This window comes from Primulina tabacum, chromosome 1 (genome assembly GCF_025594145.1).
Source record: "Primulina tabacum isolate GXHZ01 chromosome 1, ASM2559414v2, whole genome shotgun sequence".
Classification (NCBI taxonomy): domain Eukaryota; kingdom Viridiplantae; phylum Streptophyta; class Magnoliopsida; order Lamiales; family Gesneriaceae; genus Primulina; species Primulina tabacum.
In genome coordinates this window covers 52,292,038-52,319,099 of record NC_134550.1, presented here as the reverse complement: position 1 = coordinate 52,319,099, position 27,062 = coordinate 52,292,038, and the positions used below count along the sequence as shown (strand labels likewise).

General features: G+C 41.7%; 3 protein-coding genes across 3 annotated transcripts; 1 reads left to right on the top strand and 2 right to left on the bottom strand.

The window, feature by feature from the left end:
• Positions 1-4,154: 4,154 nt before the first annotated feature.
• On the top strand, positions 4,155-5,685 carry LOC142519573 (peroxidase 60-like). Its single transcript, XM_075622619.1, is given in 5 exon segments — positions 4,155-4,397; positions 4,489-4,668; positions 4,920-5,079; positions 5,230-5,300; positions 5,302-5,685. Coding segments are annotated over 5 exon segments (987 nt in total). The 5' UTR covers positions 4,155-4,166; the 3' UTR covers positions 5,647-5,685.
• Positions 5,686-18,333: 12,648 nt separating this feature from the next.
• On the bottom strand, positions 18,334-22,636 carry LOC142519567 (uncharacterized). The gene is made up of 13 exons (XM_075622612.1): positions 22,278-22,636; positions 21,965-22,173; positions 21,782-21,874; positions 21,483-21,599; positions 20,990-21,400; positions 20,319-20,907; positions 20,032-20,231; positions 19,838-19,945; positions 19,686-19,755; positions 19,504-19,611; positions 19,311-19,397; positions 19,152-19,198; positions 18,334-18,482 (listed from the first exon to the last, which is right to left on the bottom strand). Exons 7-11 carry the CDS (start codon positions 20,112-20,114, stop codon positions 19,311-19,313), a joined length of 456 nt encoding a protein of 151 aa, XP_075478727.1. The 5' UTR covers positions 20,115-20,231; positions 20,319-20,907; positions 20,990-21,400; positions 21,483-21,599; positions 21,782-21,874; positions 21,965-22,173; positions 22,278-22,636; the 3' UTR covers positions 18,334-18,482; positions 19,152-19,198.
• A 1,405-nt stretch (positions 22,637-24,041) lies between these two features.
• Positions 24,042-26,496, bottom strand: LOC142519558 (uncharacterized). Its single transcript, XM_075622607.1, has 2 exons — positions 24,304-26,496; positions 24,042-24,251 (listed from the first exon to the last, which is right to left on the bottom strand). The coding sequence occupies exon 1, from the start codon at positions 26,450-26,452 to the stop codon at positions 25,298-25,300; it is 1,155 nt and encodes a 384-aa protein (XP_075478722.1). The 5' UTR covers positions 26,453-26,496; the 3' UTR covers positions 24,042-24,251; positions 24,304-25,297.
• Between the last annotated feature and the right edge of the window lie 566 nt (positions 26,497-27,062).

Sequence of the window (27,062 nt, the reverse complement as noted above, 5' to 3'; positions counted from 1 at the left end):
TGGAAAGAGTGCGAGATTGAAAAAGTGACAAATGAGGAGGGTTTGTTGTTTTATATAGGTAAAAGGAATTGATCTTAACTGTTGATCTAAGAAGGAAAGGAGCGGTCAGGATGGATCTTGGAAATTGTGTAGGGATATGAAAGAACATGCTCGGAATACGAAGCGTCTCAGTCTATTTACTTTCTCGGAATTCGAAGCGTTTTGAGCCGTTCAGATTCTAGGGCATACGTCATCATGACATCAACACTACCGATCCAAGAATATGAAACGACAAAAATTTTCCATAACCGGGAACAAGAGAGTGATCGGGACAACGAGAAAGACTCTAGCCCGATTATTTAGAGAGGGAATGGTGATACCACTGAGGAGGCCCGGGTCATGAGTACTGGATGATCTCGGGTCATGGGTTAGGTCCTGACAAGCTTTGGGCCGGTTGATAATAGCCTGACAAATGACTGCCCGAGACATATCTCCCTGGGCTGCCAGAAACCGGGCTTCCAGACGAGTTCCCGGGTGATAGTTCTCTACCCGGATTACCTCGATAATAGCACTTCACTCGAGTGCACAAGTATGTGATACCTTATCTTGGTAATTATTACTGACAAAATCACAATTATTTGACAAGGCGAAATGGACAATTTGTCGTGTTAGAAAAGCAAGGTATGAGCAACCATCTTGCCATAATTATTAAGTGGGTAATGAAAACAAGGTCTGTAAGAACCAGGATTTTCCCACCATGTAATTAAATATTTGTAAGGGATTTTTTTAGGATTTTATTGCTATGTTTTTGGGAACTTATATTTGAGGAGATATATTGTAATACGTTGGAGATACAATATTAAGTCATTAGAATATCATGCATATTTTCGAAATTTGGGGAATATAGTGCAAGATTGGAAGGCAATATACTGGACTAGAAGACTAAGGCATAAATCTTGCATGATTTTCGAAAATCTCTACTAGGATAGATGCCTAGATATCTTGACCCATGAATGCAAGATTAAGCCACAAGAATGGAAACAAATCTCCCTCTCCCTTGCACCAATTTTCGAGCCATCCAAGGGGTGGGGAATCAAGGAAAAAAATCCACAATTTAGGAAGATACATCATCAGCCATGGCAAGGAATAATTGGAGCCAATTTATGAGATTTGGACACAAATTTTGGTAAGGATTTAGCCACCAAATTTAGCTTAACCCTCTCCCCTATAAATAGTGCACCATACCTAGCCATTCATCACACCTAATTTTCGAAAATCCCCTTGCTGAAATCTCGAAATTCAGCAGCTTTTCCTAGTCAAACTCTGCTGAAAATCTTCCAAGAAAAATCGAGCCGTAGTGCCGCCGAGTGAAGAACAAGGAACGATCCACTTCCCGAAGCCGAGCACCTACGTTTTTCGCAGCTAAAAACACTGTAAGTGGGCTTGTTTTTAAACTTAAAGTTTCGAGTTTTATGCATATGTGATTTTCGGTTTTTGATAAAAACTTCGGTCGAGTACAATTCTTTTCCTACTCCTTCTTGCGTTGTGTCATTCGGTTTTAAGCACTGTGAGAAGTCGACTGTATATGGGTGGGAATCCCAACAATGACGTACCCTTACGCGGTGGGGGATATAACCGCTATACGGCCTCGCCCCCTTAGAGGAGTAAAAATTAGGGACTGACGTCAGTAAACCATAGAAAGTTAGATAAATCACAGTGGCTAGTAAAGTTTATGCATGTGTTATGAAATACGTATGAACTCATGATTATGATTCGAAATTTATGCATGTTGTCTTTATTGTGCTCGATTTTCCCCCATTTGCTGAGTATTCTCAAATACTCACCCCCCTTACAACCCTTCCCAGATAAGTCCGAAGAACAGATTGAGGAGGAAGAATTCGAACAGTTTTGGGGATGGTGAATGCTCAAGGAAATTGATTATGTTTAAGTTATTAGTATTTAGATTTACGTTTCCACATTAAAACTCTGTCGTCTTATTTATTTCGGTAATTGTAAAGACAAAGGCTTATTTCGTCGAAATTATGAATGATAAACTGGTTTCGGTTTACACTGTACTACGAAAGGCTTGTTGTTTCGATTGTGTGATTGTTAAACAACGTCGGTGTCAATCCCGAGTTTCGGGGCGTGACAAGGTCATCATTGACTTTCTTTCTATAAATATCAGGTTTGTTAAAACATTGAGGGATTCACTTACATATTGCTTACAATATTTATTACAAAACTCTCCAAATAATCGTTGACTGACTTGAACGTCGGAGAATTTTTCAGCGCCCATTAACGTCTTTCTCTCTTGAAAGTACAGGTCCAGGTGCCCGGACAACTATCTCAAGCTCATCAACCCGACTCGGTGAAACCTCTACCAAGTTCCCACCCGATTCACTCGGTCCTCATCAGTATCAATTTAGGTTGCGCTTATATCGAAAAGATTTGGATTTGCATAGGTATTTGAATTTGCCAGACAAATCACTAAATTTGTTATTATAGATTTAAAATTTCTAACTTCATATCCATCCAATATAATGCAACCTAAAATTTTCGGAGTCAACCGAATTTACTCTTCTCGACCTAACTTATTATTCTAAATATTTGTAATTAAATTATTCTAATGACTGTAAAACAACTTGATCAATATTAGTATGACACTTTTGACATTCAGGTCTTTTAGAGTGAGTTTGGATATATAATTTTTAGCTTAAAAAAACACTTAAATAAGTCCAATTTATTTATGTGTTTGTATTAAAAAAATAAGAAGCGGTTATAGCGTTTCCATAAACGTTAAAAAATATTTTTTTAAATAAATAGAAATACAAAAAAAACCATAAATTCCGTCTTGTAAAAAGTTTTAAGTGTTTTTTAAAACTTTTATAAACAAACACTACATTTTTTAAGAAAAGATTTTATTTAAAAAATAATTGCGAACACATTTTAACCAAATGAATTCTTATACAACTGTCAATTCTTGTTCGACCGACCGACACACATCAACGTTCTTAATAAATTAAAGTACAAGCCCGCATGGACTTAGCTCAGTTGGTCAGCAGCAGTGAATCTTGGAGCAATGACCAGGGATCAAGTCTCGCAAGCGGCAGTGTGGGAGTTAAATTCTCTCCAATGAGGGGGAGCTCCTTGTGCGCGGCGTAGCATAAGGTTTAGCTGCTGCTGGTTGGCTGTGTCACCATGATTTACCTACTCTCACAATCCTGTCGGGCCGGGGTGAGGGGCACAAATCAGAGGAGCAAAAGTCCTGATTAGTCAATGTAAGAATTTGATTATTTATGTGTTAATCTCCATTATTATGGCTCAAAACCAAAATATACATTAATTATATCATTTTACTTTTAGGTACAACACCAACAACCAATGATCATTTATTAATTACTTCAAATAAATTATATATTCCTCGAAGAATAAATAAACATTATATATGGCTACGCTTAATTTGAAGATATGTAATCCCATATTTTTTTTTTGACAATTTAATTATAAATCTTAATTTCACTTGCTATGTTAATTAGGTGTTGGATGCAATAATTGTTCATGTTGGATAGAACAAACGAAACGCGGTGATTAAGCTGCTCTACGGTTTCAAAGATTTGAGTTGCATGGTTACCATCAGCTATAACTTTTGGTAAAATGGCAAGCGCTCGATTCTATAATTGGTATCAAAGTCAAGGTCACGATTTCGATTCTCATTGATTGCAAGTAGTGAAATTATTGGGAATGAGATTGTTGTGTGCAATAATTGTTCATGCTAGGTAGAACAATCGAAACGTGGTGATTGAAATGTTGTGTGGTTTAAAAGATTTGAGTTGACTGTAACCAAAAACTATAACTTTTGGTAAAGTGCAGTCCTACATTAGCTGATATGTAAATTAATTGGTATGGATTATCATGAATGTATAATGTCGAAGATTTAATTAGTAATGTATTAGATTTATAGCTATATAAGAAGTGGTTATATTCTTGGTTTTCTTTCATGTATTTTCAATTTCGTGGACGCACGTTTGTTATTAAAAATCACATTCCCATCGTGCAAGCCACAAGCACATTCGTCATACATGATTTAGTAGCATTAGTATATATAGCCATAAAATGAACTTCAAATCCATCAGTCTTTTTCAAGTCTCGCTCTAAGAGTTATACCAACATTTTTAAATTTTTAAAAAATGTCGAAGGGTGTCGGAAAATTCACATTAGCCGCTGTCTTTATAATTCTCTTCGCGGCCTTGTGTGGGCGGAGCAATGGTGACGGTCTTCAGGTAGGGTTCTACCGAGGAAAATGCCGGTTCACTGATGTGGAGACCGCCGTAGCAGCTGTCATTTCTGCTTCGTACCGCAGAGATCCCACCATTACCGCTGCTCTCCTCCGCATGCAGTTTCACGATTGCTTTGTCAATGTAAGATGAAGATAATAATACCAATAATATATATATATATCTTATAATAAAAGAAGCTACACATTCATTGAAAATATTTGTTTGATTGAAGGGGTGTGATGCATCAATTCTCCTGGATGGAAGCAACAGCGAGAAAACAGCTATCCCAAATCTAAGCGTCCGAGGGTACGAAATTATCGAATCGGCCAAACGCGTGCTGGAGAAAATCTGTGCTGGAGTTGTTTCATGCGCTGATATAATTGTCATGGCTACAAGAGATGCTGTTTCCATGGTAACTATAAACAAATCTTTCTGGCTAATTAGCATTTGAGTTTCGGGCCCCGGCCAAAACACACGGGATCGATCGATCCATATCTTCTCGATGTCCCACCCCCTTCTCTATAAATATACGAAATAATCTAAATTTGTGTTTAACTAGTACGCATAGTGCATTAATAAATAGGATACACAACAAAGCTGCCTTATTTGGTCCCTTATGTATATATGGCTATTATACATTATATTGTGTGCATGCACATACAGAGCGGAGGAGGGCGATACACGGTGCAGACGGGGAGGAAAGATGGGACGGTATCTCTTGCTAGTAATGTGGATCTCCCGCCCCCTTCAGTATCGGTCTCTGATTCAATCAAAGCCTTTGCAGCTAAAGGACTTAACGCCGACGATATGGTTTATCTTATTGGTATGTCCACTATGATCAAGAACTTGGATTTCTAATCTGAATTCTTCCAAATATATATAATTCTTAAACAAACTATACGATTACTTAGACTAGGCCATTCTCAAAATGTTGACGTTTTTGGATCTATGTAAGAACTATAAACGCATGCAGGTGGTCACACCGTTGGAGTTGCTCACTGCTCGCTCTTCATGGACCGTCTCTACAATTTCAACAACACCGGAGAAACCTGATCCAACCATGAATGCAACACTACTCGCCACATTGAGAGCGCGATGCCCACAAAATGTTACCGTTGATAACACCGCAAATCTTGATCAGAACCCTTTGAGTTCACTCACAGTCGACAACTCCTACTTCAAACAAATACTCATGAGAAGAGGGGTTCTCCAAATCGATCAAGAATTGGCTCTGGACCCGCTGTCGAGTCCCACAGTCAACACCATTGCTAAAGGGAGCGGTTTCTCTGCGGGTTTTGCCCAAGCCATGATGAAGTTAGGCGTGGTTCAAGTGCTCACTGGCAAACAAGGAGAGATTAGGCGCGTATGCAACGCTACGCTCAGTTCCTGATTCAAATAAGAGATATATGACAAAATCAAGACATATAAAGTTATCGTGTGTGTGAATTTGAGATTATGCAGAGGAAAGTCTGCATCAAAATGTACTTAATTTATTTCCTTTTTGATACCCCATGGATGAGCCCATCAAGATCTGGCCCAAACCCCCGGCCCCTATCTAAGGCCCACAGGTAGCCCACAGGTAGCCCACAGGTGAAGGGCCCATGACAAGCCCAGGTATTCTCCTATAAATACCAGGTTTGAGCGTACGATATTTCATTCACTAGATTGTTTTCAGCAGCACCCTTAGCTGCTCCCCCTTATATCCTCAGTCACTGACTTGAGCGTCGGAGGGGCTACGCCAGGACACCCTCCTGGCCCCCTCTTAACGGTCTTTTTTGTGATTTCAGGCTCAGGATCATTTCAAAACCCTGCGTCTGTACTAGTGACACTTGCTGAGAGCGGACCCTAAATTTTCCGTGAGTATCACTTGGCGCCGTCTGTGGGAAACTTTGAGTTAAGACGTAGAGATGGTAGGGATGAGAGGGAGTGGAAGAGCCACCTCAGCATCATCGCGTCCTCGGAGGGGACCCGAACCATCTCGCGCTGAGGCGGGACAGGAACAACCGCATCTTGAGACGAGACAAGAACAACCTCGTCAAGAGGCCAGAACTGAGCAGCCCATCCACGAGACGAGGGTCGAGCAAACCCGTCCCAATGAGAATGTGGGAAACTTGACCCTGGAACAGTTGGGCCAATTTATCACCCTAACAGTGGATGAGGCCATGAAGAGGAATCAAGAGTCTATGTTTGTAGAGGAACAGGCCGCCCATCAGGAGCGGGAGGAAAATGTTGAGGTCCATCATAGCAGGGTTGAAGAGACGCAACCCCTCCAGAGTGGGGAGATTAGTGAGATGGGAGAGATGTGGAAAGAGATAAGGAGGTTGAGGGAGCAGGTGGGAAGCAGGGTGCCGGTACCCAAGAGAGGAAGCCCTTTTTCACTAGCCATCTTGGAGGAAGGGCTTCCTCCGAATTTCCGACAATCAAACGTTGGAGAGTATGACGGACATACAGACCCTGAGGAACACTTGGCGAGATTTGAGAATGCGGCTCTTTTGCACCAATATTCGGACGGAGTCAGGTGCAGGGTGTTTCTGGGCACGTTGGTGAGGTCAGCCCAGCAATGGTTTAATACCCTGCAGCCCAACTCCATACAATCGTTCGAGGATTTCTCTGCAGCCTTCTTGCACCGATTTGCCAGCAGCAAGAGGCATCAAAAGAACTATTTGAGTCTGTTTGTGATGAAACAACAAGAGGCTGAAACGTTGCGGGAGTTTGTCCAGCGCTTCAACACTGCAGCGCTAGAAATACCAGCGGCTACCTGACATCATGATAAGTGCCTTTACACAAGGACTAAGGGGATGAGAGTTTTTTAAGTCGTTGGTCAAGAAGCCTCCGTCGAGCTATGATGATTTGTTGGCTCGAGCTGAGAAATATGTAAACTTGGAGAATGCTCAACGATACAGGAGGATGGAAAACCGGCCCGGAGGAAGTAGGGTGGAGGGAGCCGAGAGAGGTGGAAAGAAGAGGGGTGTAGGGGAAAGAGATGAGGACAGAACCAAAAGTAGAGGACAATTCTCATCACATGTTCCTCTGAGTAGGAGTCGGGATAAGTTGATGGAGGTGAGGGAGTCGGGGGAGAGGGGGGAGAAGTCGCAGAGGGTTGAGAGCAGTGCTCGACCTCCGCCACGGGGTAGACAAGAAGGGTCCTCGTCCGGGAGTGAGCTGAGATCTCGCCCGTCTTCTAGGCGGGGTCGAGGCCCTCCATGGATACATCCGAGGATCGAAGAGCCGAGGAGAGAGGGTCGAGGTCAGGATGTCCCTCGGGAGCCCGCTGAACCGAGGAGGAGAACGAATGAGGATAATCACCCGACGAGAGGAATGATTCATATGATCTCGGGGGGTGCTACTGATGGGGATTCCGGGCGAGCGCGGAAGGCGCATGGGAGGAGGTTGGAGAATTTTGAAATATCGAGGAGTGCGAACTTACCCCATGATCCTGTCATCAGTTTTGGGCCAGAGGATCTCCGAGGCATTGTGGCTCCTCATAACGATGCCTTGGTGGTGACGACCACCATTGCCAATTATGATGTGGCACGAATCTTTATTGATAATGGAAGCTCTGTTAATATCCTGTTCAAGAGTACTCTGGATCAGATGAAGGTGGAAGGATTTGAGTTTGAGCCAATCTCCACTCCTCTATATGGGTTCGCAGGACATGCCATCCCGCCGCTGGGTCAAATTGTCCTTCCTTTATCTTTGGGGCATGAGCCTCGGCGGGTGACCAAGATGACGACATTTACTGTGGTGGAGACCCCATCCGCTTACAATGGAATTCTGGGGCGACCAGCCCTAAAGGATTTCAGAGCTGTAGCGTCCACGTATCATCAGAAGTTGAAGTTTCCTGTGGGGAGGGAGGTTGGAGTCTTATGTGGGGACCAGAAAGTCGCTCGTCGGTGTTATGAGGGGATAGTGAAAGAAGAGGGGAAGAGGGCACGTGTGGAGGTCAATATGATTAGAAGGGGGCGAAGCGGGTTGCCCGTGGTAAGGAGGGAGGTTCATGAGGTGATGGATGAGAAGCCGGAGATCGTGACATTGGGGCCTGAATAGAAAACTCTAAGAATAGCCCCTGACCTTGACCCAGAGGTAAGGGAAAAACTTATTACTTGTTTACAAGCTAATCTCAACAGGTTCGCTTGGTCAGCCCAAGAGCTCACAGGGACGAGTCCAGATGTAGCAGAACATCGGTTAAACATCTTGCCGAATTCTCGTCCCGTGAAGCAGAAGAAAAGACACTTCGGGCCCGAGAAAGATATAGTTATAAAAAAGGAGGTGGGAGAGTTGCTCAGTGCTGGGCACATTCGAGAGGTACAATTTCCTACTTGGCTCTCGAATGTCGTTCTTGTTCCGAAAAGTTCAGGAAAATGGAGGATGTGTGTGGACTTCAGAGATCTCAACAAGGCATGTCCTAAAGATTGTTATCCCTTGCCGCGGATAGATCAGTTGGTGGACTCCACAGCCGGACACCAGTATTTGTGCATGCTGGACGCTTATCAGGGGTACCATCAAATCCCCTTGGCCGTGGAGGATCAAGGTAAAGTAAGTTTCATCACCTCTTAAGGAACTTTCTGTTACGTGGTCATGCCCTTCGGACTAAAAAATGTCGGAGCCACATATCAGCGGTTGATGGATAAAGTCTTTTCTAAGCAGGTGGGGAGGAATGTGGAAGTGTATGTGATGACATCATGGTAAAGTCTAAGGATTCAGCCCTGCTCATACCTGACTTAGTGGAGACCTTTTCCACCCTTAGGTCCTATGGGCTGAAGTTGAACCCTCAGAAGTGTATATTTGGGTGAAGAGTGGGAAGTTTCTGGGTTATATGGTGACGGAGAGGGGAATTGAGGCTAACCCTGAGAAAGTTCAAGCTATCCAAAATATGGTCTCTCCTCAGGGGCCCAAAGATGTTCAGCAGTTGGCAGGGAGGATTGCTGCGCTGGCACGTTTTATCTCGAGATCCGCCCATAGAAGTTTACCTTTTTTCCGGACCCTGCGAAAGGCGAAAAAATTTGAGTGGGAGCCGGATTGCGAGAAGGCTTTCACAGAACTGAAGGAGTACCTTGCCGAGCTTCCTGTTCTAGCCAAACCGGCAGCAGGGGAGCCTTTGTGGGTATATTTATCTGCCACTGAAGGGGCCGTGAGTTTGGTCCTTGTCAAGCTTGATGGATCAGTTCAACAGCCGGTGTACTATGTTTCGCATGCACTCAAGGGGGCAGAGATCCGATACTCGGGGTTGGAAAAATTGGCTTTGGCGTTGGTAATGACAGCCAGACGCTTGAGGCCTTACTTCTTATCTCATCCGATTGTGGTGCTCACTAACAGTCCATTAGGCAGAATTCTCACTCATTCTGATATGTCCGGCCGCCTGGTTAAGTGGACTACGGAGTTGGGAGAATATGACATCCAGTATGAGCCGAGAACAGCTATTAAAGCACAAGCGTTAGCCGATTTTTTGGCTGAAACTGTACATCAGGAGAATGAGGACCCTTGGAAGGTGTATGTGGATGGTTCCTCGTCGAAGGACGGAAGTGGGGTGGGAGTAGTACTGATTTCACCAGCTGGGGAAGAAGTGAAGTTGGCTGTAAGGTTGGACTTTCGAGCATCCAATAATGGGGCAGAGTATGAGGCTGTGTTGGCAGGACTTCGAGCAGCCATAAATGTGGGAGCTACCCGGGTACTTATTTTTTCTGACTCACAGTTGGTAGCGCAACAGATGAAGGGGATGTATGATGTGAAAGATGAGAAGCTTATTGAGTATGCTCGAGAAGTGGACAGAATCAGAGAGAAATTCACAGAGATTACATTTGAACAGATTCTCAGGAAAGAAAATGAAAAGGCAGACACTCTAGACAAAATGGCTGGAACGATGGGAACCTCACACGAGTTCACCTGCAGTTGACCATGGAGAAGAGGATTGGAGGACTGACATAATTGATTACCTGAAAGAGGGAAAGCTTCCTGATAACCCTCGTGAAGTTCGTAAGTTGAAGATGAAATGCTCGCGTTATGTAATGATTGGGGAAGTGATGTTTAGAACATCTTTTGCAGGGCCGCTTCTTCGGTGTTTGAGTTACCAAGAGGCTGATTATGTGCTCCGAGAAGTTCATGAGGGATGTTGTGGAAATCACTTGGGGGCATATGCCTTGGCGAGGAAAGTACTGCTCGCCGGTTATTCTTGGCCCTCAGTGCTGCATGATGATCAAGAGTTGGTAATGTCTTGTGATAGTTGTCAACGTCATGCGCGGTTGAATCACCGGCCGGCCGCGATGATGAAGGTTGTCACGGCCGCCTATCCCTTTGACCAGTGGGGAATGGATATCGTGGGACCTTTTCCTATAGCTCCTGCTCAGAAAAAATTCCTACTGGTAGCAGTTGATTATTTTTCAAAGTGGGTGGAAGCAGAGCCTTTGGCCAGAATCACTGAGAACGACGTCCTGAAATTCTTGTGGAAGAGTATAGTATGCAGGTACGGGGTACCTAGGAGGCTGATATCCGATAATGGGAGACAGTTCCAAGGGGCCAAAATCGAAGCTTGGTGTAAAGAGATGAAGATCCAACAAGTCTTTACCTCTGTAGCTTACCCGCAGAGTAATGGCCAGGCGGAGGTGACTAATCGGACGCTGGTACAGGGTCTGAAAGTTCGACTGGGCAAAGCCAAAGGCAATTGGGTGGATGAGCTACCAAGTGTCTTATGGGCATACCGAACCACTCCGAGAGATGGAACCAAAGAAACTCCTTTCAGTTTGGTCTACGGTAATGAAGCAGTGCTCCCGGCTGAGATCGGGTTGGAATCGGCAAGGGTGATGTTTTATGACGAGGACAATTGTGCGAGACGCGCTACTGACCTTGATCTTTTGGAAGGAAAGAGAGAGGCTGCCAACATTCAATTGGAAGCTTATAAGAACCGTATTGCACAGTCTTATAATCGAAGAGTCGTGCAAAAAAACTTTCAGGTGGGTGATTTGGTCCTGAGGAAGGTGCCAGAAGAGCAGAGGGAAAAATTGGACCCAAAGTGGGAGGGTCCCTTCAAGGTGGTCGAGAGGTTGAGCTCTGGAGCCTATTACTTAGAGAATGCGCAAGGCAAAGCTTTGAAGAGGCCTTGGAATGCTTATCACCTTAGGAAGTATTATTCTTGATTCTGTCATTGATGTATTTTATTTCCTGAATTTTCTTGTGTAATCCATCGGAATTCAATAAAATCAAGTTCTTCCTTTTAGTTCATGAATGCTGTGGTATCGTGAGAGTGGTAACATTATTTTATTTTCCTACTAAGGTATCGCCTAGTAGAGGAGCAGCGTGAAAAATTTTATTTTCCTACGAAGGCATCGCTTAGTAGAGGAGCAACGTGAAAAATTTCTATTTTCCTACTAAGGCATCGCCTAGTAGAGGAGCAGAGGGTGGAGGTGGTACATTTCTATTTTCCTGCTAAGGTGTCACCTAGCAGAGGAGTTAGAGGTGATGGTGTTGATTTCTATTTTCCTGCTAAGGGTCATAGCAGAGGAGTTAGAGGGTGATGGTGTTGATTTTATTTTCCTGCTAAGGCATCGCCTAGTAGAGGAGTAGAGGGTGATGGTGTTGATTTCTATTTTCCTGCTAATCGCCTAGCAGAGGAGTAGAGGGGATGGTGTTGATTTTATTTTCCTGCTAAGGTATGACCTAGCAGAGGAGTTAGAGGGTGATGGTGTTTTTTTTTCCTGCTAAGGTATCGCCTAGTAGAGGAGTAGAGGGTGATGGTGTTGATTTTATTTTCCTGCTAAGGTGACCTAGCAGAGGAGTTAGAGGGTGATGGTGTTGATTTTATTTTCCTGCTAAGGTGTCACCTAGCAGAGGAGTTAGGGTGATGGTGTTGATTTCTATTTTCCTGCTAAGGCATCGCCTAGGAGAGGAGTAGAAGGTGATGGTGTTGATTTCTATTTTCCTGCTAAGACATCGCCTAGTAGAGGAGTAGAGGGTGATGGTGTTGATTTTTATTTTCCTGCTAAGGTATGGCTTAGCAGAGGAGTTAGAGGGTGATGGGGGTGATTTTTATTTTCCTGCTAAGGTATCGCCTAGTAGAGGAGTAGAGGGTGATGGTGTTGATTTTTATTTTCCTGCTAAGGTATGACCTAGCAGAGGAGTTAGAGGGTGATGGTGTTGATTTTTATTTTCCTGCTAAGGTGTCACCTAGCAGAGGAGTTAGAGGTGATGGTGTTGATTTCTATTTTCCTGCTAAGGTGTCACCTAGCAGAGGAGTTAGAGGGTGATGGTGTTGATTTCTATTTTCATGCTAAGGTATGACCTAGCAGAGGAGTTAGAGGGTGATGTTGTTGATTTCTATTTTCTTGCTAAGGTGTCACCTAGCAGAGGAGTTAGAGGGTGATGATGTTGATTTCTATTTTCCTGCTAAGGTGTCACCTAGCAGAGGAGTTAGAGGGTGGAGATGGTGAATTTCTATTTTCCTGCTAAGGTGTCACCTAGCAGAGGAGTTAGAGGGGGGAGGTGGTTGATTTTTATTTTCCTGCTAAGGTGTCACCTAGCAGAGGAGTTAGAGGGTGATGGTGTTGATTTCTATTTTCCTGCTAAGGTGTCACCTAGCAGAGGAGTTAGAGGGTGATGGTGTTGATTTCTATTTTCCTGCTAAGGCATCGCCTAGCAGAGGAGTTAGAGGGTGGAGATGGTGAATTTCTATTTTCCTGACACCGAGCAGAGGAGTTAGCAGGGGAAGGTGGTTGATTTTTATTTTTCTGCTAAGGTATGATCTAGCAGAGGAGTTAGAGGGTGATGATTTTATTTGCCCTAACAGGTTAATAGTATCAGAGACAAACTCGTGAGAAGCAGTAAATTCAAATGCAAAATACTCAAGGTTGCATAAATAAAACGAGTTCGTACATGTCAAAAATGCGCAAAAGGAAATAACCAAATGTAAACGTCCCAAAAGTCGCATAATCCTATGGAAAATAAAACAATGCAGAAAATAACATAAATAAAGGAGCTCAATCTAGGAATCGGGGGGGAGACTCGATATGAAGCCCTCGAAGTCGATAAAGTCAGTAGGGGCGCCTGGCGGAGGATAGCCCTGAGCATGGAAAAGGCCGACTGCACCCTCGAAACCCACCCCCAGGTAGTGAAAAGCTTTCGGGCCACAGATCTCGACAAATTCTTCGGATTTGAGAAATTCCTCTTTGAAGGAGGAGGCTTCTGCAACATGTCGTGCCTTGGCGTCTTTAAGCTCAGCCTGTGAGTTCTTTAATTCTTTCTTCAGCTTCTTGATCTCTTTAGCTTGATCCTCTATCAGCCGCTGAGACTCCTGCTTCTGTTTTGAGAGCTCGCCGCACTGGATCTGGGACTCCGACAATTGAGCTTGGGACTCCGAAAGCTCCTCGGCATGCGACACTTTCATCTCATCAATAGTAGCCTGGAGCTGTTCGCGGAGAGCCTGAACCTCGCGTAATTCTTGACAAGAGTCAGATCGAGCGGCGTGAGCGCGCTCAGTCAACTCCCCGACGTACATCATGTCCTGCATAAGTAGACAAGGGTGAAAAGACGATAAGAAGATCAAATGTATATTAAACATCAATCTAAAGGTTATAAGGAGAAGTATACCTCGATGACACTGCTGCATGTCCGGCGGAGGAGGTCTGACCACCCCAGTGAACCCATGAACGCTGCATCGGCGTCGGAAGGAAGCTGATACATTATCTTCTGAGCTAGAGGAGTAGGACCCCGCCCCACGATGGCCGAATCCGAAGTGTATAGAGGATGCACCGCCGATGCGAGGGGAGGCCCCTCATCGGGCTCGGACCCCTCTGGAGAAGAGACCGATACGACAAAAATCTCAGAAATATTGCGCTTGCCATGCTGAGGGGCTGACGGGCTAAGATCAGTGGATGCATTTTTCTTACCAGACGGAGGAGGGGACTTGGCGCGAGGAGGTGGCGAGGAGGCTCACTCTGAGGCGGAGGAGGAGGAGCCTGCCTTCTTCTTCTTCGCAGCAGTAGGGGAGCTAGGGGAGCTAGCAGGCTTCTTCGCGGTAGTAGAACAAGAACCTGTTTTCTTTTTCTCAGCAGCAAAACAATCTCCCTTTGGGCCCATCGTGACTGCCGGGGTAATGGATTTCTGGGAAGCTGATGAAGAACCCCCGGCCTTTGTCTTGGAAAGTTCACGGAGAAATAGGGCGTTCATGACTCTAGTACCTGCAAGCAGAGACAAGGAACCAAATGAGAATTTTATCAAGTAACATAATAAATAAAAGAAAAACAAGAAGTATGGACAGATGAGAATATCTACCAGCATTCTCCTTCAACTTAATTTTAGCGGGACTTAACCCGGCATGACATAGGAGATCCTCAGATAGAAGTTTGGGAATGTTAAAACATCGATCTCCTAGTACACTCATTATCTGCAGGTACTCCTCATCTTTCTTATAACTCTTGGAAAGTTTGGGTTTAGTGAAGACAGGGTACCAATCGGTAAAGCAAGTCAATTCTTTGGGTGGCTGTACAAAGAAGAAGTATTTTTTCCAGTCCTTCACATGACTGGGGGCCCCATCGAACAGTTTGTGGCTAGACCGGGAGGTTACATAGAAAGGTCCATCTTTTGACCTGGACAAAACTAAGAAGTAGGAAAAAGTGGTGCAATTCAAAGGGAGGCCTAAAGCTCTGAATAACACAGCGAAACAGCTTATCAAACGGAAAGCATTGGGCGTGAGTAAACCTAAATGCACCTGGTAGTACTTGCTTAATTCTTGGAAGAAATCGCACAAAGGGAAACGGAGACCTGCATCAAAGTGATGCTGAAAGAAGGTATAATAGCCCTTAGGGGCTAAATAGGGCCGGTCCTCTGGGCTAGGAATGATAATCTGGTGGGAGGAAGGAATGTGCCATAAAGTTCTAAGTTTTGGCTCGCTATCGGAAGGGATGTGGGATGACAAATGACCATACCATAAGTTATCTGCCTCAGATATGTTCATTTGTTGGGTCACGTGACGAACTTTCTTACCCGGACGACTATGAGCGGTGACTTCCTCCTCAGAATGATCAAGGGTAAAATCAGGATCATCTAGGGAAGTCCTACCCTGGCTAGACTCGCTGGACCTGCTAGACCTGCTAGACTTGCTGAACTCGCTAGACTCGCTAAACCCCTCAGAACCACTCGAAGAACTAGACTCGGAATCGGAATCGGAATCGGAAGAAGACATAAGTGCTAAGGATAATCAAACAGGAAGAGGAGAGAACTGACCCGGATGAGGCAGGGGAAAATACTCAAAGCAATAGAATCGCAAGAATGGCTGAGCAAGGTGCGTTACGGCGCGTGAGGGCTGGCGTGCAGGGGCGAGGGGCGAGCTGGTGCTCGGGTGCGGGGCGAGCTGGTGCTCGGGTGATGGGCGAGCGTGTGATGCTCGGGCGCGCGGCAGGCAGACGCTCGGCTGGAGAGGGCGAGAGCGGCAGGCGAGGGGCGAGCGGGTGCTCGGGTGCTGGGCGAGCGTGGGACGCTCGGCGCTCGAGCGAGCGTGGCACGGCGGGGCGAGCTCGGTGCAGGGGCGAGCGTGGCACGGCGGGGCGAGCTCGTGGCAAGGGCGAGCTCGTGGCAGGGGCGAGTGTGGCACGGCGGGGCGAGCTCGTGACAGGAGCGAGCGAGACGCTCGGGCAGCAGGGGCGAGCATGCGGCTTGGCGAGCTCGTGGCAGGGGCGAGCGTGCGGCCGGGCGAGCTCGTGGCAGGGTATGTGCACGGAAGGGGCGAGGCGCTCGGGCGAGCGTGACAGGAGCGAGCGAGACGCTCGGGCAGCAGGGCGAGCGTGATGCGCGAGGGGGCGAGCACTTCGGCAGGGCACTCAAGCGAGAGATGCGCGCAAGAGCAGACGCACGCCGGGTGAGTGCCTCGGCAGGGCGAGCGTGTAGCTGGCTTGGGCGGGGCGCTCAAGCGCTGGGCGAGGCGAAAGGTGAGTTGCACCCGGCGGGGCGAGCGTAGGCAGGGCGCTCGACGAGGGGCGAGCTTGGAAGGAGGCGAACTCGGGGCTAGGCGTTGGCTAGGCGAGCGTGGCGCTCGGGCGCTCGGGCGGACGGGGTATAGGCAAGGTGGCGAGGCGAGGCGTTGGCTAGGCAGGGAGTTGGGCGGTGGCTCGAGCGTGAGCTGTCGAAGAGGGTGGGAGCGCGCTGGAGTGATGGGCGTCTGGCCGAGTGTGGTGATGGGTTGCGTGAGCAGGGCGTGAGTGTGATTGAAAAATTATGTAGGGGTGAAGCGAGAATGAAGTGGGGAAGGAGCCTATATTTATAGGGGGAGCACAAATCTTATCAAGATTGTGATTTGATTTGATATCTTTTTCTTTCAGAGCAGGATTATTATTAGATTTGCTTCCAAATCTTTGGAGACTGGAGGACGGCAGAAAAAAAAAATCTTTTGGGGGCGTTGCCCCCACACCCCCACGACCTGACCGGGCAGGTCGATCCCCGTAATTTTTGCAGCGGTGAACATCGTTTGTTAACGGCAAACGAAATTAATTTTTTCTGGTACGATACATCCTCATCGCCGACGAACCAAGGACAACACCATTAGTCGAACTTTGAACCTACGATTCAGTTCGACTCGGGAGGGGGAGACTGGTGATACTCCATGGATGAGCCCATCAAGATCTGGCCCAAACCCCCGGCCCCTATCTAAGGCCCACAGGTAGCCCACAGGTGAAGGGCCCATGACAAGCCCAGGTATTTTCCTATAAATACCAGGTTTGAGCGTACGATATTTCATTCACTAGATTGTTTTCAGCAGCACCCTTAGCTGCTCCCCCTTATATCCTCAGTCACTGACTTGAGCGTCGGAGGGGCTACGCCAGGACACCCTCCTGGCCCCCTCTTAACGATCTTTTTCGTGATTTCAGGCTCAGGATCATTTCAAAACCCTGCGTCTGTACTAGTGACACTTGCTGGGAGCGGACCCTAAATTTCCCGTGAGTATCACTTTTGGTTTTCTCATTTCTGTGTCATGAGCTGAAATACGTGCAGAGTTTGTTCTGTACGTACGGAGTTGTAAGAGCACCGCAACAAATACGAGGATTTGCTTTGTCTGGAAAACAGTTTTTAATTAAATCTTATTGCAAAGTCGTGACTTATGAGTTCTTTAGAATTAGCTGCTAAAGATCATATCTAAGGATAATACTTTGTTAAAAAAAACATGATCGAGTATCAATTTCATGTTCACAGATCGAACACTGAAAATCTAATCTTAAAAAAGTGTATGGGAGTACCTTTTTAAAATTTTTATATTTAATACCACATGGAAAAAATATCCATTTACTAATTCTTTTCAAAAGATTGAGAAATAGAAATTACTATAAGTTTCAAACATTACGTTAACATTTAGATGTTTGTTAACTATAAATATATAGTATAAATTTTTTGAAGAAAGTTGGTGTTAGTTTGTGAGGACCGAATATAATTTCTATTAATCAACCTTGTAATTAATCTTTTAAAGGAAATTAGAATATTGATTCTTGAGTTAATTGAGGAATCACTAGAAGAAAAACGCTAAAACACAACGGATTTTATCCGTTGTCTTTTAGGGTGAAAAACTGATGTTGTAAGCACTGTTGTTAAAAACTCTGGTCAACAACAACGGATATAAACCGTTGTCTTATATAACAAAAACAACGGTTTTGCAACGTTTTTAAAATGTTGTGTAATGTTAGCTACGACAACGCTTTTACAACGCTTCAAAACCGTTGTGTTATATCAACTACGACAACCTTTTCGATGCAAATTAAAAACGTTGTTGTTACGAAGTTACGACAACATTTTAAAAATGTAGAAAAAACGTTGTTGTTTGTTGTTTATAACAACATTTACGCAACGAATAGAAACCGTTGTTGTAAGTTATTTTAAGAACAAATGAAAACCGTCGTCTTCGACCTTGATTACAAATCAGTTTTGCGTCATTTTATAACCGTTGCCGTTAATTTTTTAAAAACCGTTGTCTTTCACATTTTATATACAATGAACAAATTAATTAATAATTATATAAAAACACAAATTAAAAAATCCTGCAATTAGAACTAATAAAATATAAAAGCATACAATCATCCTAAAACAATTAAGCTCAAAAGTAAAACATAAATGGTGCCCACATCCACGTACCATAATCCATAATATTTGATCCAAAATAAGTCTTACAACACCAAAAACACTAGATGTGCATATTTTTTTGAAGCTTTCTTTCTCCTTCTTTCGAAGCTGCAAAGTGTTTATCATTTCGAACCTATCCTGTTTTGAAAAACAAAAACCATGGTTATATTTTTCAAATATTTAGCTGAGCTCAAAAACCAAAAAAAACACCAGATGCAAAAACAAAAACACATAGATTTCCATGCACTATTTCGCCGTTGCTAGCGAAAACAACGCCAAACCTAACATATTTTCAATAAATAAGAGCTTTGAAGAATAAAATTATAGAATGCATGCCTTTGTTTCTAATGATAAAATTCACGCCTTTCACACAATATCATTTAGGTTGGCATATCTACAAATTTACGTCAATAAGTACATGTGGAAACTAAAATGACACCATACAGTTCCCAAGGGGAAATCATCAAGTCATCATCAAAAGGGATATATCAGACATATTTGGTTAGGTTTTCATCCAGGAACATAAATAAGGATTTAATAATGGTACAAATATTTTGTTTTAGTTCTCCAGAAATTTCGGCATGACCTCCCCGTAAATAGGACATCCCGAAAAAAATCAAAACAACATAACAACTGTATACTCGAAAATTAAGTCCATCGATTCAAACGTAAAACAAAATCGCATGCAGAGCCGGCCAAGCTCGATCATTCCAAATAAAATCAATCAATCAAGTATCACACCATATATACAAATACACGGGGTATGTCCTCGGCAAATGACTGAAGATGTATTTATTTAGTACTTACCAACAAAAATATCTGAAATGTCTCAATAGCGCAACAGTAGCAATTCCCTGGAAATGGAGGATTTATACTTTTGAAACTTTGCGAATGTTCATTTACTGATATCAAACAATTGTGAAATGAAAAGAGAAACATAAAATTATGGAGGGAAGCGTTCCATACCTACTCATAAATATGATCATGTATACATTTTGCCAACTCAGAACGCACCTCATCGATTTCTTCCCGAGAGTACTCCGATTTTGTGAACTGTGAATACACATACATCTTATGTTACTAAAAAAACAATCATTACTGAATTTTCAAAATGTTGAAATCGATAATGTAAATTTTCAAAGAAGCAATATAATTTTACTATTAATCGTAGTGAATCTCTTTCGATAGTTGCAATTTCTTCAATAATTTGTCTCATAAATCTCATCACATAATAACCGCATTGTTTTGCATCTGGTTGTCGAGGAGCCTATGGTAATTAGAAACAAATTGTTAATTAAAAATATAAGCATTAAAGTTACTGTTTAACATAATTACACATACCTTTACCACTTCCCACAAAGCATTTTTCCTGCATTTCCTTCCCTTGTTTGAATTAAACAATCTCAAGGCCCTCCATACATTAACAATAATTAATATATGAGTTTTTTATTGACTAAATTAATTTCTTTAATAAAAAAAGAATATTAACTCACATTTCCACTACATATTTCCAGTCCTCATCGCGAATGCGATGATACATGGAATCCAACAAATAAATAACCTCCTTGTAAGGTTCAATGACAACGAGGATCCAATGAAAACTACGCACAAACGCATAATCAGTGCATAAAATGCAATAAATTGTGAAAATGAAGCGATTGAAAGTGATATTGCAATTCTTACTCACCCGACATTATACGGCACAAAAACTAATTGATCCACTGATGCACCACTGAGCCTATCTGCTAAAACACTTGCATTGTGGTTCATCCTTTCAAGCTTACCTGTTTGTCTTGTGTATTTTTTGACACATATGAAATGCTATGTGGATTGACAAATCTGAATTTTTCCATCTTTTTATCTTTCAATAGGTTTTTGTAAAGATGCCTGGCATTTAAAACATAAGTAGCATACAAAACAATAATGTATTTTGGCAAAATAAATTGCTCATATAACTCAGAACAAATCACTTACCATATGTAGCCAACTACACAATTCGCCGAAATTGGGTTCAAATGATACAAAGGAATGATGTCGTCAATGTGCAGAATAAGTTTGTAATCATTGCCAAATACATCACGATCTAAAATCATTGATATGTATCTTCCTTCTTGAAGAGCACGCTTACTATAACAATACAGCATATGTAATGATCTTGGGACACTTGCTGACAAATGATTTTTCTTCATTGACTGTTCAATTATCTTCCTTTCGACATTTTTTGTAATTGCAAATGTAAACATGTTAGATAGAGTTAATAATAAACTTTTTAGTCAATTTAATTTTCAATCGAATATCACATGTACCTCATTGGACTTCAATGTCAAGTGTTCTGGCCAAGCCACAAGTGTTCCTACGGCATCACCAATAGTTTCACATTCACTAGGAATCGGAACTGGCAAAGGTGTTGATTTGTCCACTGCTTCATCAATGGAAACCCGTATGCAATAATGGGGGTAACGGAACACCCATGGATCAATTTATCTTCTCCTTTGACACAGACAACTGTACCATATGCAACAATATTTCTGCTACCTTCCAAAGTCAATGCAACTTGTTCACCCTAAAATCAAAATAGGCATTTCGATAACTTTTACTTACTCTATGTTATGTTGTAATTACTTTACCTATAGCTACTGTCATACCTGTAAAACACCAAATTTGCTAACGACTTGCAACTCCACATCATCATGTTTCATGTCGCTTTCATTCATTTGATTTAACTTCACTGAGCAACTGCCTTTGTCATCGATCGACATGTCACATACACCACTATTATAAACAATTGCTTCAAGTTTTTTGATACGTGCATCTTGTTATGAAATTTTCTTCTTTACTTCCATCAACTCCCTTTTGTGTTCAGTGATTACATCTTTCGCAACATCAGAACACTTCCAGTTTCTACCAACATTGAAGTAGATCGTTGGAGTGATATGACCTCCAATACCTCTCACACGCCCAGCATGTTCTTCAGTCTCAAGTGCTTTTGTAAGTATACCATCTTTTGGCCCTTCAATTTTCAGCTTACCCTCCCGTTTTTCTTGTATATAAGCATCCTGTAATATTGAAAACATTTTTTTTATTGAATGAGTACAGTTGCAATAAAATTATTGGTTGACTTATTTTCATTTTTCTTACAATCTTATCCACTGTTTTCATCAAATCCTCGCCCTCGAAGCTCCCTTCTTTGTTAAGTCGTCCTTTCTTCCAAATAATAGCTCTATCGATCTCATCATCATCACATAGTTCATCAGCCTACAACAAGAAATTAGTAACTTATCAAAGTCCAGAGAATATCAAAATAAAAAAACCCCAGATAAAACAAAGAGATTAAGAACATCAAAAAATAAAATTAACTACAGACAATTGTAAATCCGTAATCTAACCAATCGCTACAGAGAAGAGAGGACACCACAATTATCAATTGGTTGACTTACTATTTCTTCGGCAAAGCGTGCATATCCTTTACGTGCAAGCCTATGAGGGTATATATTTTACTTTCTTCTCTCTTTTTGTTGATCACTTTGTCTCTAGTTATTTCAGAAATTCCACAATCAAATTTCAATATAAATAATGAATTATGGTAGACTGATTTTGAAAGAATAAATTAAGAATCTTACAATGAAGTCGTCGGACATGCGACTGATGACAAAATAACTCCAATCATTTTTGCTAATTCCATAGCCAGTAGGTGGCTCGTTCAACTCCTCTGGCTTGTCAAGCTTGCTAAAAATGAATGTTCGAGTAGATGAGTTTTGTATTGACGCCACTTGTTATTTGCTGATTTCAAACAGCCCTTCTTCCATGTTGTGTCAACATTGTACATCAACTGTAAATAAAAAATTGGAAATAAGTTCAAAAGATAAACTAACAACATTAAATATACCATATAATATAAATATTATAGCTGTAAAAACATGACAACTTACTTACATTAACCGATTCCCATATCAATTCTTTAACATCACTTGGAACACGCTTCCAATTTTTGTAACTAATCTTAATCTTTTCTCGAGAAAGTACGCCAACATAACTTTGCATTTCAACAGCAGCTTCTCCTATTGGTTGTCCCAGTTCGTTGAATGTAACATCCTTTCTGATTCCTTGAACCCTTTGTCTAGCAAGCTTATCCATATGTGTCCGACCACTAGAATTTCTTGTGGTGTCGGTATCTGTTGATTCCAAATTTGTGTTGCATTCCAAGCTCTCTCTCGTGCCAACAGACGTAATTTTTTCTTTACCTTTCCCAATACTTGCATGTTGTCTTAATCTCTTATTGTTTCCAACCATGTCATCACCAGGAGAACCTATTTCAAAGTTGGTATTGGATGCCATTGAGTCCACAAATCTGTTCACAAAAAAATTTGGACTTAACAATTGATATATGCAACATAATTTATAGGCAAAATTTACGGGCATAATTTTGAAAAATAATATGCTTGCTATGGAAACTACAACATTGAGAACTTCGAAAACACATCGCACCACTGTTCCACAACAAATCTATGCAACTTTTATGTTGCAACACTAAAGGAACAATTTCAACATATAATATATTGAACATATGTTTATAATTAAACAATCAATTGATGACCAAACAACAAATTCAGAACCCACAACACCACGATAAAAACGAAGACAAGATAAAAAATCATTAGTCAAAATCAAGGTAACAAGTCAATTGTCGAAAGCAAGATAACAAATCATTAGTCAAAAGCAAGATAACAAATCATTAGTTAAATATTGTTAACCCAAGTCCCATCACAGTCTTCACGAACGCATGGTGGTTCATTATCATCTGCTCCGTCAACATCCATTGATGGCAACCCTCTGCTAAAACATTGATAGTGGAGAATAGTGTCTTCACACTCGTCACCCTTTATGTATTCAAAATACTCTCTACTTGGTGTTGCAAGTACAACACTCCATAAAGGATTTTCAGGATCTTCAATGTAAAATACTTGCTTTGCTTGACTAGCCAAGATGAAAGAGTCAGATTTGAATCCAATTCTATTGAGGTTTACCAACGTGAACCCAAGATCATCTATGAAAATACCACCATTATTCTCCACCCATTTACATTTAAACATTGGAATTTGAAATTTGTGGTAATCAAGTAACCATATTTCCTCTATAACTCCATAAAAAATCATATCTGTGACGATAGGATTTTTATCCTTTGCACTAGCAACTTGCATTGTCTTTGCGACTAAGCTAACTCCAGAGTTCTGAACAACTCGTACATCATCACTGCTCTTTTGTTGCGTAGCTAACCCCATCAATCAAATAACCAGAGTACTTTAAGACTTGCTTGCTAGGTCCGCGCGATATCCACTTCAATCTTTCGGATACTTGATGTGTTGAATGGTCAACAACATGTGCAACCTATATTTTTGTATGTGATAAATTATTTGTCTTGCGTAAATCGAATCAAAGAATGTATGTAAATACGTAATACATAAGGAACTTACACGATCACGCAACCAAATAATAAACGTTCGATTATGCTCATCTTGTAACCACTTCTTGGACTTAGCCCTAGTAGAAAATCTGGCGATCAAATACTCCATGTGTTCCCTAATTAAATTATTATTAAAAATAAATAAACAAATAGAATGTAAGCAAAGCGCATGAAAGTATTATTAATTTGGAGAAATTACTTGATATAAATATCAATCTCAACATTATTTGCCAACACATAACGATGTGCTTGCTGCAACTCATCGTGACAAGCAGAGTGCACTACTGCACCAGATAAAGGCTTCGTAAGTTCTATTTGTCGATGACTTGATGGGATCCCAATTGTGTGCACACTAGACAGATAGTCTGAGCAAAATTCAATAGCCTCTTCAGCAATATAACATTCAGCTATACAACCTTCAGGTCGATTGCGATTTCGCGCATAACCTTTCAAAATCTTCATGTATCTTTCAAACGGATACATGTACCTATACCAAACCGGTCCACACAATTTCACCTCCCGCACAAGATGAATAGTAAGATGAATCATTATATCAAAAAATGAAGGTGGAAAATACTTTTCAAGTAAACACAATATCGTCACAATCTCTCTTTGCATTTCATCCAACTTTGACACATCTATCACTTTATTACATAACACATTGAAGAAAAAACACAATCGAGTGATAGTGTCTCTGACATGTTTGGGCAAGACACCACGGATGGCCACTAGGAAGCAATTGTTGTATTAAAGTGTGGTAATCGTGTGACTTAAGGCCAACAAGTCTCAATTCCTTCATCGATACAAGGTTTCTAACATTGGATGAGTAACATGTAGGGACTTGTATTCCACCCAAAGTATTCAAAATCTTTCTTTTCTCGTCCTTACTAAGTGTATAACATGCTGCTGGCAAATACGTTCTCTTCTCCCCCATATTTGGTGCTAAATCTGTCCGCACATTCATTTCCACAAGGTCCAATCTCGCGGCTACTCCATCCTTTGTTTTTCCAAGAATGTCAAGTAACGTGCCAATGAGACTTTCACATACATTTTTTTCAATGTGCATCACATCAAGAACATGTCGAACATGTAGATGTTCCCAATACTCAAGTTCAAAGAATATTGATCTCTTTTTCCAGCAAGATTTGACATTATCCTTGCTCGACTTAAGGATCCCAATACTTTTTCCCCAGCGACAATTAATTCTTTCAACTCTTTCCAAAACTTCATGGCCACTCAATGGTTTTGGAGCGGGGTTGAACTCTTGGTTCCCGTTAAATGCCTTTCTTTGCCGTCGATAAGGATGAGTTGCAGGTAGAAACCTTCTATGGCCTGTATATGACATTTTCTTACTATGCTTCAATCTTGTTGAATAGGTTTCTTCACCACAAATAGGACATGAATGATATCCTTTCACAACACATCCTGACAGGTTCCCATATGCAGGAAAGTCATTGATCGTCCATAGTAATACAGCTCTAAGTGAGAAAGTTTATTGTCGATATGCATCATATGTTTCAACGCCTGTATCCCATAAGCATTTTAAGTCATCAATTAGAGGTGCTAAGTAAACATCAATATCATTTCCTGGTTGTTTGGGACCAGAAATCAACAAAGTGAGCATCATAAATTTTCTCTTCATACACAACCATGGAGGAAGATTGTAAGTGATCATTAAAACTGGCCAACAACTGTATGCAGAACTCATCAAACCATGGGGATTGATCCCGTCAGCTGATATGGCCAATCTAAGATTTCTTGACTCATTAGCAAACCCAGGCCACTTGCGATCAACTAATTTCCAAGATGGCGCATCGGCTGGATGACGTAAGTAGTCATCACGAAGTCTTTTATCAGCATGCCATGTCAAATCCTTCGATATCTCCTTGTTCCGAAACATTCTTTGAAATCTAAGAATAGGTGGGAAGTACCACAGGATCTTTGCAGACACTCCTTCCCTTACCGTATTTTTTTGGCCCAACTTCCACCTTGAAATCCCGCAAGTAGGGCAACTGGTCAAATTGGCATACTTCTTTCGGTATAAGATACAATCATTAGGGCAAGCACGAATTTTCACGTAATTCATCCCTAATGTACACAAGCTTCTCTTCGCATCGTATAAAGATAAAGGTAATTCATTGTCATCTGGAAGAATTTCTCCTAACAAACTGAGTAGGTCAGTGAAACTTTTATCACTCCAACTATATTTTGCCTTCAAGTTGAATAATTTCACAAGTGCAGATAACTTCGTAAATTTAATGCATCCAGGATACAAAGATTTCTCTGCATCTTCAAGCAGCTTATTGAATTGAGTTGGATTCCCAGCATAACTATCATATGCATCATGTACCATATCTATCGGTTCCTGAGCAAAAGATTTTTGTCCATCTTGCCCTACTTGATCACTACCATTCATTGAGTTCCCTATCGTAGATCTTTCCCCATGCCATATCCATGTATGATAAGTCAAATCTATACCATTAGAATACATATGTGCCCGTATAGTTTCTAAATTTGTCTTCTTTAGATTACCACATTTTGCACATGGGCAACATATTGTGTCAGGATCCTTTGCGTTTTTCATTGCAAATTGCAAGAAAGACTCTACTCCAAATTCATATTCATGTGATAGTCTATCCTTTGACATTCATTCTTTCTCCATTCTTGGTAAAACTAATCAACCAACACCTTCAAAACAGTTGTAAATATTAAAACAAATAATATAGCCTATGTCAAGGAAAACAGATAATATATCCTATATCTATAGCCTATGTCAAGGAAAACATATAATATTAAAATAAATAATATAGCCTATATCTATACTATATTATATATTCAGAAAACAGAGATACTTATTATCTATATACTATACTATACTATATTATAGCAACCGATTTTGTTCAACACCAAAAAAAATTTCCAATTCCGCCCCGATATCGTATTTGATGCGCAAATTTCAATAAACAGACATGTTATATTCTCTGGTATTGAGCTGTGTAAAAATGGGATTCAACTAAAAGAGAACATGGAGCTAATACATTTTGAAACAAAACAATAGATATAGGATCATGGTAACAAAAGCTGAATACAACAACAAAATCAATCATCTTTCACTATTCCCAATCCAACCCGCATTTACAATAAGGTTTGGTTAATCTAAACAGTCATTTTCTTCTGCTAAAATTCGAAGAACAAAGTGTTAGGACTCATAACCTACGGGTTCAATGAAATAAATAAAGCAGGGGAACATATATTGT

What these genes read in the sequence shown, in the direction of transcription:
- LOC142519567 (XM_075622612.1), bottom strand. Translation starts at nt 20,114, where the DNA reads ATGAACCACAATGCAAGTGTTTTAGCAGATAGGCTCAGTGGTGCATCA. An exon ending in TGGAAATATGTAGTGGAAAT is followed by an intron (nt 19,756 to 19,837) that starts GTGAGTTAATAT and finishes TAATGTATGGAG; the next exon opens with GGCCTTGAGATTGTTTAATT. An exon ending in GAGATTCACTACGATTAATA is followed by an intron (nt 19,398 to 19,503) that starts GTAAAATTATAT and finishes GTGTATTCACAG; the next exon opens with TTCACAAAATCGGAGTACTC.
- LOC142519558 (XM_075622607.1), bottom strand. Translation starts at nt 26,452, where the DNA reads ATGTCAAAGGATAGACTATCACATGAATATGAATTTGGAGTAGAGTCT.